At 40.1% G+C, this 13,037-nt stretch overlaps 1 protein-coding gene across 2 annotated transcripts in view; it reads right to left on the bottom strand.

Moving 5' to 3' along the window:
- Positions 1-13,037, bottom strand: part of adam17b (ADAM metallopeptidase domain 17b) — a 66,603-nt gene that overhangs the window by 24,827 nt on the left and 28,739 nt on the right. The window contains exons 6-10 of one of the 2 annotated variants that reach the window (XM_048531485.2): positions 8,849-8,982; positions 8,216-8,305; positions 5,717-5,827; positions 663-819; positions 176-264 (exon numbers count right to left, since the gene is read on the bottom strand). In XM_048531485.2, coding sequence (XP_048387442.2) covers positions 176-264; positions 663-819; positions 5,717-5,827; positions 8,216-8,305; positions 8,849-8,982 — 581 coding nt within the window. The remainder of the gene's footprint in view (positions 1-175; positions 265-662; positions 820-5,716; positions 5,828-8,215; positions 8,306-8,848; positions 8,983-13,037) is intronic. The other variant, XM_048531486.2, reaches the window with a different exon arrangement.

Genomic DNA, 13,037 nt, shown 5'->3' on the forward strand with positions numbered 1-13,037 from the left:
CTCAGAACTGTTGAGGAAGCGTCACCAGACACGAAACGTTAACTCTGTTTTCTGCTCCACAGATGCCGCTAGACCTGCTGAGCTTTTCCAGCAATTTTGTTTTTGTTCCTGATTTAGAGCATCTGCGGTTCGTTTGGTTTTTACAAAATGAAGAAAGTTGTAATGCATAATTTACCTTGGTGAGGATTGTTTTCCCATAGTTCTTTGTGCTGGTTAATCCAGTATTCAGGTACACTATTTTTTCCATGGTTGGGTGATCATAGGCTGGTGAAAAAACATTCCTAGATGTCACAGCTATTGACGCACTTTTCCCAAAAGATGAAGACAAAAGATTCTCATTGTTTTGGTCTCCATCGGATCACAAAGGTCTTCATATTCGTATACTTTTATACATTGCTAGGAGAAACCTTGTCCAATTACACAAACTGTAGAAACACTTCACACATTCAGCAGAAAAATCACAGGTAACATGCCCATGATTTCCCAACACGTGCAACCAACAACGCTTGCTGGCTGTTGCATGCATGTGTAAAGTAGTCCCAATGTATCTCATTTTCATTATTCAACAATTTTGTTCCAATGTAGTTAACTTAAAATAATAACACATTTTATCCATTTTTTTCACTACTAAAGTAAATTTTAAAAATTAAAATTTCATTTACATTTGGACTTACGTGTAGGGCATATGCCACCTAATGCACGTGATTTTGGAGATCCAACATAAGCTAATCCAAGTGTTCCATGTTCAAAATCTTGGTAGGTAAATAGATGTGCAAGGCAAACTTTGGAAGCACTTTTGGCTATATCAGCACTGAATTGCTGAAAAGTTAAAAAATTGATTCTTCAGAAAAAGCCAACTTAAACAGGGAAACTAAATTTCAACAAACTTAACTCATACAGGCATAAACAGTTTGGGAACTTCTGTTATATATTGAGCTCAGGAAGAGGAAGGAAGGGTGCAATCACAATGCTGGGATTGTACTACAGATCTCCCAGCTGCGAAGGAAGTTAGAAGAAGAAATCATGTAGTCAAATTTTGGAAAGGTGTGAAAGTAGCAGGATTGTTGTGATGGGATTTTTAACTTCCTCCACATTGACTGGGCTCCCTTGGAGCTGGAGATTTGGATTGGGAGCAATTTATTAGCTATGTCCAGGAGGACTTTTTGAAACAGTATATGTATAGTCAAGGAGGGAGGGGGCCATACTGCATCTGGTATTGGGAAATGAGCCCGGCCAGATGATCAAAGTTTCAGTGGAGGAGAATTTTGGGAATAGTCACCATAATTCCACAAGTTTCTGGATACTTATGAATAAGGACAAGAGTGGACCTCAGTTGAAGGCATTAAATGGGGAAAGGCCAAGTATAGTCAAATTATGCAAGAATTAGAAAATGTGGATTGGGAATGGCTGTTGGATGGTAAATCCATATCTGATGTGTGGAAGTCATTTAAGTACCAAGTGATTAGTATGTAGGATGGGCACGTGAAAATGAAGGAAAGGAAAGGCAGGATTCTGGAACATGGGTTGACAGGTGAAATTATTAGTTTAGTCAAAAAAAAGGAAACATACCCAAGCTCTAGGCAACTAAAAATACATGAAGTCTTTGAAGAATATAAAGTACAAAGGAGCTCAAATGGAGAGTTAGAAAGACTAGAAGGGGTACTGAAATATCCTTGGCCAGCAAAGTTAATGAGAAGAGCAAGAGTGTAGCTAGGGAAAGAGTAGGTCACACAAGCATAAAGGAGGAAGGTTATACAACATCGAACAGTACAGCACAGTACAGGCCATTCGGCCCACGACATTATGCCGACCTATCTGTTGTGGGTTGCAACGGGACATTGACTGGATGCAGAACTGAGCAAAGAAGTGGCAGATGGAATTCAACCCCAAAAAGTGTGAAGCGATTCACTTTGGAAGGTCGAACTTGAATGCAGAACACAGCATTAATGGCAGGATTCATGGCAGCGTCGAGGAACAGATGGATCTTGGGGTCCACAGATCCCTCAGAGTTGCCACCCAAGTTGATAGGATGATTAAGGAGGTGTATGGTGTGTTGGCTTTAATTGGCAGGAGAATTGAGTTTAAGAGCTGCGAGGTTATGTTGCAGGTCTATAAAACCCTGGTTAGACCACACTTTGAATATTGTGTTCATTTCTGGTCACCTCATTACAGGAAGGATGTGGATGCTTTAGAGAGGGTGTAGAGGAGACTTACCAGGATGCTGCCTGGACTGAAGGGCAGGTCTTACAAGGAAAGGTTGAGGGAGCTCGGGCTTTTCTCATTGGAGCGAAGAAGGATAAGAGGTGACTTGATCAAGGTGTACAAGATGATAAGTGGCATAGACAGAGTGGATAGCCAGAGACATTTTCCCAGGGCGGAAATGACTATTACAAGGTGATTGGAGGAAAGTATAGAGGAGATGTCAGAGGTAGGTTCTTTAAAACAGACTATGGTGGGTGTGTGGAATGCACTGCCAGTGGTGGTAGTGGAGTCAGATACACGAGGGACATTTAAGCGACTCTTGGATAGGCACATGGATGATATGCATGGAGCTAGAGGAAATGGTCGACATCATTGGTGGATACTGATGCAAAATACTCATTAAAGAGAGGGACATGGGGATGTTGAGGTTGAAGTTAGGGAAAGATGCGTAAATATTCTTGGGCAAGTCAATATAACGAAGGAAGTGTTGGGTGTCTTGAAATACATTAAGGCAGATAAGTCCTGAGGGCCAGACAGGATCTATTCCAGGACACTTCGGGAGAAAAAAATAGCAAAGGCCCTAACAGATATCTCTGCATCCTCTTTGGCCTCAGGCAAGGTTCCTGGGGCCTGCAGAATGGTCAATGCTGTTCCATTATTTAAGAAGGGAAACAGAGATAATCCAGCTAAGTACAACCTGGTGGGCCTGATGTCAGTGGTGAAGAAGTTGTTGGAGAAGATACTGAGAGACAGGATTTATTCACATTTAGAAGCAAGTTGACTTGTTAGTGATAGCATGGATTTTTGCGGGGAATATCATGTCTCACCAACTTTGATTTTTTTGAGGTGGCGACAAGAATGATTGATATGGGAAGGGCAGTGGATGTTGTCTACATGGACTTTGGTAAGGCATTTGATGAATACCTCATGGCAGGCTGGTACAGAGGTGGTCTCATGGGACCCAAGGTGGGCTTAGATGGATACACAATTAGCATGATCATAGACGACAGACAGTAGAGGTCGAAGGATGCTTTTGGGAATGGAGATCAATAACTTGTGGTGTTCTGAAGGGATCAGTACTGGGTCTTTTTGTTTGTAATACATTTAAATGATCTAGAGGAAAACACAGGTGGTCTGATTAGTAGGTTTGCAGAGGACATCAAAATTAGTAGAATTGCAGATAGTGAGGAGGTTGTCAAAGAATATCACACAATATAGATAGATTGTAGATTTGGGCAAAGAAATGGCAGATACAGTTTAATCTGGACAAATGCAAGGTGATGCATTATGGAAGATCAAATTCAAGGGCGAATTACAGAATAAATGGCAGAACCCTTGGGAGCACTAGCAGACAGAGAGATCCGGGCATACAGGTCCACAGATCCCTCAAAGTGGCAATACAGGTGAAAAGGTGGTCAAACAGGCACACAGCATGCTTGCCTTCATTGGACAGGGCATCAAATATAAATCTGGCAAGTTATGTTACAGCTGTACAAAGCTTGAGCTAGGCCAAATTAGGAGCACTGCAATGTCATTCTGGTTGCCACACGTACCAGAAGGACATGGATGCTTCTGAGACGGTGCAGAGAACGTTTACCAGAAAGTTGCCTATTCTGGTGGGCTTTAAGTTATGAGGAGAGGTTGGATAAACTCAGATTGTTTTCACTGGAAAACAGGAGGTTCATGGGCAATCTGATAGACATGTACAAAATTATGAAAGGCATAAACAGGGTGGAAAGTCAGGCTTTTTCCTGAAAGGTCGACTACACAAGGGCACAGGTTCAAGGTGAGATGGGAAAGGTTTTGAGGAAAAAAGTGCAGGAAAACATTTTCACAAAGGGTGGTTGATGCCTGGAACAGATTGCCAATGAAGATTGCCATTTAATGCGAATCCTGATAGATACGTGAACATGAGGTGAACAGAGGGAGAGGTATCACGCATGGGCAATAAGTAGCTGATCTAAACAAGGACTAGGAATCAACACAGGCTTGGTGAGCCAAAGGGCCTTTTCTTTTGCTGTACCGTAGTTTTGCAATAAATTTAGCACTTCTGAATTGCTACCAATTCCTCAATCCCACTCACGGTTTGCCACTGGGTGCTTTCCTCTCATTACATTGTCCCTCACCATAGAAGTGATTCTGTTTCTAAACAATAATGTTATTCCACCCGCAATTCCATTTTATCCCTTCTGTAAACCTTACAACCTGATATTTATAGTTGCCAGTCATAGAGATGTACAACACAGAAACAGACCCATCGATCCAGCTCGTCCATGCCAACCAGACATCCTAAATAAATCCAATTCAATTTGCCAACATTTTGCCCTAATCCCTCTAAACTCCTCCTATTCATATACCCATACAGATGCCTTTTAAATGTTTTAATTGTACCAGCCTCCACCACTTCCTCTGACAGTTCACTCCATATATGCACCATCCTGTGTGGAAAAAGTTGCCCCTTTGGTCCCTTTCAAATCTTTCCCTTCTCATCTTATAGCTGTGTCCTCAATATTTTGACTCCCCCACCTCAGGTAGAGACCTTGTCAATTTACCTTATGCATGCGCCTTATGTTTCATAAACCTTCCGACACTCCAAGGAAAATAGCCTATTCAGCATCTCCCTGTAGCTTAAACCCTCCAACCCGGGCAACATCCTTGTAAATCTGTTCTGAACCTTTTCAAGTGTCACAATGTCCTTCCAAAAGCAGGGTGACCAGAATTCCAAAAGCGATCTAACCAATATCTTGTACAGTCATTTCAACATGACGTCCCAACTCCGATACTCAATACTGTGTCCAATAAAGGCAAACATACAAAATGCCTTCTTTGCTATCCTATCTACCTGCAACTCCACTTTCAAGGAACTATGAACCCTGGCCTGACCATCCTGCAGCTATGTCTCCATAATAGCTACTATATCAAGTTGCATTTTGAATCTGTGACAGCTCACTTAATTATTCTTTACACTCTATGCATTTGCACAAAATAATTAATTTTGGCTAAACATTCCATCCTGCCCGCCAGCTTTCTTTTATTATTTCTCCCTTCTGTCCTCCTCAATAGTCCGGCCTTGTTCAATGAGCTAGTTCATTGTCAAGCTGGTTCAGCCTATTTAACCTCAATACTTTGTCCTCATGCGGACCATCTGCTCCGGTTCCCAGGCCCCACCATACTAGTTTAAACTCTCCTGAATAGCACTAGTAAACCTCTCCGCAAGAACACTGGTGCCCCTTCAGTTTAGGTGCAGGAGGTGCCACTGCAATTCATTTTGCATTAATTTTCATCACTTGTTAAATACATATTAGGTTCCAAAAATATATATCATTGAATTTTTACAGTTATAGTCTTGTATTTGTTTTTACATAAATTTAGGAAATTTTCAAATTTTTTAGTACATAAAGTGCATCAACTATAACTTCGAAGTAGCAATTCCTTTAAAATTGTGCGATAGTTTCAGTGTCTATAACAAAACTAAGCTCCTTGAAAGTAATATTTCTCTCTGGGTCTTCCTTACCTCAAGCAGAGGCTTAACATCCCAAGCATCTTTGTTTTCTGGATAACTCCCGGCCATATTGTAATGTTTCTTCCCCGCTTTCACCTCTGTTGGTTCTTTGTTGACAATGATCTGTAACATTAAAAAAGATGCACTGATATAAATCACCTTAAAATAGGACCTTCAAAAAAGTGGTAGACCCAAGCCAAAAGAACAGAACTTAGGAGGGGCTTGCATAGCTTAGTCAGAGAGAGAATGAAACAATGAGATCATGAGGCTTCCACCATCATCCAATGACATGTTTGTGCTGTCGACAGGATGCTTATTTGCACCTCCTTAACAAAAACTGTCTCCATGCAGAGCACAGCATGGTGGCCCACTGCTGCCTTACAGCACCAGGGGCCTGCATTTGATTTCAACTTTAGGTGGCTGTCTGTGTGGAGTTTGCACACTCTTCCTATGTCTGCGTGGGTTTTCTCTGGGTGCTCCAATTTCCTTCTACAGTGCAAAGATGTGTAGATTAAGTGGGTTAGCCATGGGAAATGCAGGACATTACCCAGGGTTAGGGTACGGAGTGTGTATGGCAGGCTGCTCTTTGGAGGGTAGGTGTGAACTAGATGGGCCAAATGGCTTGCTTCCATGCTGTAGGGAAGTATGATTTCTAAAGGTCTTTGCATTGACTTAGTCGCTGCTAAATCCCTCATTCATTCCAATGCTACCTCTAAACTTGGCTATTTCAACACTATCCTAGCTTAAACATCTATCTATAAACTTGGGTTCATCCAAACGTCTGCTTCCACATCCTAACATGCACCAAGTCCCAAGTGCCCATCACTCCTTTGTTTATTGGTCTTCTAGCCAGTCTTAGCTCCAACAGTCCTCAACTCTATGTTGCCCAGGGTCAAATTTATCAGGCAATACTCCTGTGAAGCACTTTGGAATATTTCACTGCATTAATAAGGTGTTTTATAAATATTGCCGAAACTATCAAAAAAAATCAGTGCCTTTCCACTTCAGGGCTCACCCCTGACATTGCTAACTCCATCAATTCCTTAACCAAAGTCTCTGGCTTACATGGAATATTTTTAAACATTGGAATCCTGTTTGACTTTGAGATGAGATCTGACTAATTTATCAGAATGCCCACCTAGTTCCACCTCTGTTCCAAGGTCATTTCTCTCTCTATCTCAGCCTTTTGTTGTTGAAACCCTTACTCATGTCTTTATATCCTTGGAAGGCAGAAGTGAGTTTGTTGCAAGGATCCTAAAAATAATTTTTGAATTTGTGTAAAGTAGGCTATCAACTCCAATACACTCATTATTGGCAGCCCATTCTTTCTCTTTGCCCCACCCCTCAACAAAAAAAAACTACAGCTTACCCAATGCACTGTTACTGCAGTAAGAATCATCACGCATGCCCTCACTGACTTACAATGGTTCATTCCACCACACTTAATTGTCATATCTTCTCTTTAAAATCTTTCCATGCCTCTTCTTACAGCCTAGCCTCAAATCTTAGAAACAACTTCCTAAATCTGATCAGTTTCATTCCAAACTTGTGTATCCCACTGTTTGTGTCACCTCTGAGCAATGAATTCAAGTATCTGCTCAAGAAGAGCTTAATTCGCTCCTCTCCCTTAAGGGCTTCCTTAACATCTCTCAAATCTCTGACTTACAGACTGACTATCTTGTCTCCACCTCTGTGACTTCAGTTATGAGCCTTTTTTCTAATGGGCTTCGTAAATGCAAGCTATAAACTAAATGTTGGACAGCTGGCTACACAATGCCTGTTAACTAGCACTAACCTGATCCTGTATGACTGCTGTTACCAGTTAGGGAAATAATTTCTGCTACCTAAGCTTTAAATTTTATTCTGAGATAATAACTTTGGTTAATTAAAACTATGCTCAGCGCAACTGTATACTCCAACAAGTGTTTTTAGACGCAAAAAGAAAGTTGCTGGAAAAGCTCAGCAGGTCTGGGAGTACATTTTGGGTCTGGGTCCAGGATCCTCAGAAGGGTCACTGGACCATAAACGTTAACTCTGTTTTTTCCTTCACAAGTGCTGCCAGACCTGCTGAGCTTTTCTAGCGACTTTGTTTTTGTTCCTGATTCATGGCATTCACAGTTCTTTCAGTTTTTATTCAGTGTTTTTCGGCCAAACGTCTATCGTTTTATCAAAAACTGAAATAAATAGACACACGGGTCATTGCATCAACTTTGCTACACAATTGTCAAAAAGCAGATGCAAAGGTACTGAATGTTACTTCAAATACCCACAAGCATACTTGAATACATTCAAGTCATTTTAGGTGACACCACAATAATGGTTGTTGGTAAATAAGCCAGACTATTGACAGGATTACTTTTCAAGTTCAGTACTGGCCCATGAATACAGCTTTAAAAAGGAAGGCAGCCACCCAGTCAAATCAACAGAACTAAGATTATAAGAACTGAACTATTGACTTTGTGTAGCCACATGAGTTAAAAATAAAAATTCAGCATATTTTGAATGATTTACCTCCTCGATCTGCACTCCATATCCTTTGAAACCAGCACTGTTCCAAGTGGTATTCCGATAAATATCATCTACTCTGTCAATCAATTCAATCTGTATTTAGAAAAGCAAGTTTAAACTATTCAGTTAGAATAACAATGAACCTTAAAATAGCCGACAGTGATATTAGATATGTTACTGGAACAGTAATCTAGAAGCCTGTGCTGACAAGGTGTAAAACAAGTTCAAATACAACACAAAACAAAATAAAGAACTGCAACTGCTGGAGATCTGAAACAAAAGCAGAAATTTCCAGCAAAACTTAGGTCTGGCAACTCTGCTTTCTTCCCACAGATGCTAAGTTTCAAGTCCAGTGACTCTACACTAGAATCCAAATACAACACAGAACTGGGGCATTTAAATTACTTGTGACTAAACTGACAGGAAAGCAGACAAAGTGCTCTCAAGCTACCACTACTGTCAGTGTTTGAAAAACAGAGAGCCAGTTAAAGTGCGTACATTTACCCAACTATGTAAGATCAATTAATATGAATGCACTTCATTATCTCAGCTCATTGCTTGTGAGAGCTAAAAAGTAGTTTAAACAGTAAACCAAAAAGAGTACATTTAAAATTATTCATCTTTGAATATCCTTACCAAATAATTGATGGTGATGCTCTCTTCGCCACGTCCCATGTGTTTAAAAAAGCGATAATCTGCTACAACCAGCATTTTGCAAGTATTCTTTTCAGGATCTAGGACGTTTTGCCTCTTCTGTCGCTGGATATATTCTGTTGAGCAATTAAAATTTCAGAATCAAATCTTTTAAAAATGGTTAGACTTGTGTATTAAACTTAAGCAGAAAAAAGATATTGCTTAGAATTAAACATCCACAAACATATACAACACAAATATAACACATGAACTGAACAGGTATAAGTTTTTTTTTAAGCAGACTCTTCACTTTAGTTAAGTAAAATACAGACATACCATGGAGTATCATCAATACATAATACAACAGAGTGGCAAATTACTGGTTTGCACACAAAATTTAAGATATAACTCGCCAAATTGCGTTGAATTGATTTGTCAAAATCTTGTGTCTATTGTAACTGAAGTTAAAATCTGGCATATTTTATAATGCTGATACAAATGCATCTGTGCTACTGTAATATAGAAAATCTGAGGAGTTCAGTCAGGATAGGGGCACCTGAAGAATCAAATTAATTATCAACCACGCAAAGTATAAAACCTGGCCAGAAATTCCACATTAGATTTTTATGTCTGAAATAACCAATCATGTTTTCTCCAAACTATTTCAGGGTTTTGTAGAGAAAATAAAACCCAATCTTAAAATAAGACATTACTTGACTTAGCACAAAATTCTATCACTTATGAAGCAAAGAATATGTGCGAATCCATCAAAAAGAACATCAAAGATGGATAACACCAAAAATTGATAATTATCACTGTTCTCTCATATCAACAGGTGGCAAACCAATACTAACAAAAGAAATAAAGAGAAAAGGAATAAGAAAAATAGTGGTGCCAAAACTCAAAAATTCCACATAAATCGGATGTAACGAGATTTGCAAACATTCTTACATTTTCATAGGATGTTGGCGTCAGTGGCCAATCACCCATCCCCAATTGCCCTCAAGACAGTGGCCATCAGCCATCTTCTACAACTGCTGCACACCATCTGGTAGATATTCCCAGTGATGTTTGAGCATTCCAGGCTTTTATCCCGTGACACTGAAAGAATAACAATATAGTCCTGGGTAGAATGGTGTGTGGCTTGAACAGGAGCTTGTAGGTTGTGGTGTTACCCTGCATTTGCTGTTGAATAACACCATCTAGATGAACAAAGATTTTGAAGGTGCTGTCAAAGAATTCTTGGTGAGTTGCTGCAATTTATCGTGTCTATAGCACATACAGCCACCATCACGTACCAGTGGAGGAGGAGCAAATGGATGTTTAAGGTAGTGGAGGTGATGTCAATCAAGCAGGCTTTCCTGGATGGTGTTAACATTCTTATATTGCTGGAGACATCATACTCATCCAGATAAGTGAAGAGTATCCCAAAATGCTCTTGACTTGTGCCTTGTAGATGGCAGGCAGGTTTCGGAGAGTTAAGGATACAGTTACTCACCACAGAATTCCCAGTCTCTGGCCTCCTCTACTAGCCACAGTATTTTATGGCTGGTCCAGTGTAGCTAAAACTTACTTAGCAGCAATTATTTACTTTCCTGACATTTATTTTAATTTTGTAATTACAGTAGAGGAAAGCTATGACCTGTTAACTGCAATTCCTATACGACCTCCAAGTTTCAGGATGTTTAATGGCCCATATTTTCAGGAAATGTCCCACGTTGCTCAAAATCAAGCTGAAATGTTTGATCTTGCCTGACAACAATGCAGCATGTATAAGTGGCTAAATATTCTTTGGATAATCATTTTCAGGAGTCATTTTCATGCAGTCAGATAAGAGTGCAGAATAGCAAGCACGTAGCCACTTGGGAAGATCTGCACTGTGCTACTAAATGAAACTTAAAAGAGTAACAAAACACATTTAACTGAAAGGTGGTAAGTGGAAGTGGAAGCTCACAGAAAACAAAGCATGAATAACATTCTTCTGAGATAACAAGGTGTATAGCTGGATAAACGCAACAGGCCAAACAGTATCAGAGGAGCAGGAAGGCTGATGTTTCGGACCTAGACCCTTCTTCAGAAATCAGAAATCTGATTTCTGAAGAAGGGTCTAGGCCCAAAATGTGAGCCTTCCTGCTCCTCTGATGATGCTTGGCCTGTAGTGTTCATCCGACTGTACACCTTGTTATCTTACATTCTCCGGCATCTACAGTTTCTACTATTTCAATAACATTCTTCTGGCAGCCTGTCAAGACTGATTCTATTTCTCTTAGGACAGAACAAGGTTTCCTTCTAAAGGCAAAGCTACTGAAGAGGTAAACAAGAGAAATCTACTTCACATCCGTGAAATGATGACTGAAAAGCTTATAAAAGTTAATAACCCCCAACTGCCAGACCGTCAGAAGCATCCTCTACAAGAAAAAGGTCCCAAGCCTGTGGTAGAGGTTAAAATAAAATCAACATATCGTAAGTATGTAGGCAGCATCTATGGAGAGGAGAAACAATTAATGTTTCAGATTTTTGACCTTTCATCATTTCAGAACAAGGGATAGGACATTTCAGTGTTCAAAAGTATCCTCTGTAGAGAAACAAAATGAAAAATACACCCTTTTTAAAGAAAGTACCAAGAGAAAAAGAAACACTGACTTTCAACTACATATTGACTAGGTAGCACTTCAAACATTTTGAATGAAAAGAATTGGGACAGAAACTTCCTCTTTTAGGAATTTTTACAGGACCAGTACAGGCCACAATCCTCCATTTAGCCTCATATCCCTCCTCTTCCAGAAGCCCTCAGAGTGAGGCGGCAGGGCCAAAAAACACGATACTCAATTTTAGTTGAGAGCCAAATTTGACAGCTACCTGGCAAAAATCAAAGCGGTGAACTTCTCTGCATTAGATCCCATAAGAACAGGTACTTTAGAAGCCAGTATCAGAGACCATTTGTCCATTTCTCCAGTAGATTAGATCTTAAATGAACAGAGGCAGAGCTGCAGAGAGTTCAAAAACATTCTTCCTATTATCTTATTTGAAATCTCCTTTCCGTGACACAGAAACGTGACTATTTTCATTTTAAATCTATTCGCCTGACTTGGCCCTTAAACAACTATGTCAAATGAAACAGATTCCAAAGAGTTTGAGAATATTTCCACTGTGGTGAAGGAAACACTTTACACAATGTGGATTCTGAAAAAGAAAAGCTTTGCACCAGGAATAGTGCTCAGAATCTTTAATATTGTCTATGTTCTGATCTTTGAATCAATGCAATAACTGAATGAAGTAAATACATCTAATGATTTCACGCTGCTTTCTTAACTTCTAAAGCCCACTTCTTTCTACTTATACACAAAATGCTTCTCTATATTCACAGGCTGATAAAGCCCTTTCCCAAAGTAATACAGGTATATTTAAATATGTTAAAATAGCTTAAGGCATCTTTAGCATTACAATTTATTAAGCTATCTTGCCTGTTTCTAGTACTGATTAGAGATGTCCTGCCTAGGCAGTAATTGTCAGGAGCCAAAGTGGGCATTGATGGAGACTGTAGGGGTAGTTCACCTGTCTATCCTTTTGACAGCAGAGGCACAAGTCCAGGTTCCCTGCACCTTCATTAAAAAAAAGGGAATGGAAAGTAGTACCAGAACTGAGACAAAACGTTACTGCACAATATTAGCAACAATAGTTTTATGCAAATGAGTCAAACAGATCATCAGCAGAGGTTATAGATTAGATGAGATTCCCTACAGTGTGGAAACAGGCCCTACGGCCCAACAAATCCACAGTGCCCCTAGCAGTGTCCCGTCCCCCCTCCCCCCCCAACCACACACACACACACACACACACACACACACACACACACACACACCCCTAAACACAACGGACAATTTAGCACGGCCAATTCACCTAGTCTGCACATCTTTGGACTGTGGGAGGAAACCGGAGCACCCGGAGGAAACCCACGCAGACACGGGAAGAATGTGCAAACTCCACACAGACAGTCACCGAGGCTGGAATCAAAGCCAGGTCCCTGGTGCTGTGAGGCTGCAGCACTGCCCCAATTATTGGCTTCAAAAGAACCAAATTCCAATAATTAGTTTTCAGTTGAAGACTCACCATTCAAGTTTCCTTCACAAAATGTATTTCTACTAAATAAATTATTTTTAAGTCAATTTGAACAATCAAAGAATATAGTTTA

This window comes from Stegostoma tigrinum, chromosome 4 (assembly GCF_030684315.1).
Source record: "Stegostoma tigrinum isolate sSteTig4 chromosome 4, sSteTig4.hap1, whole genome shotgun sequence".
Lineage (NCBI taxonomy): Eukaryota > Metazoa > Chordata > Chondrichthyes > Orectolobiformes > Stegostomatidae > Stegostoma > Stegostoma tigrinum.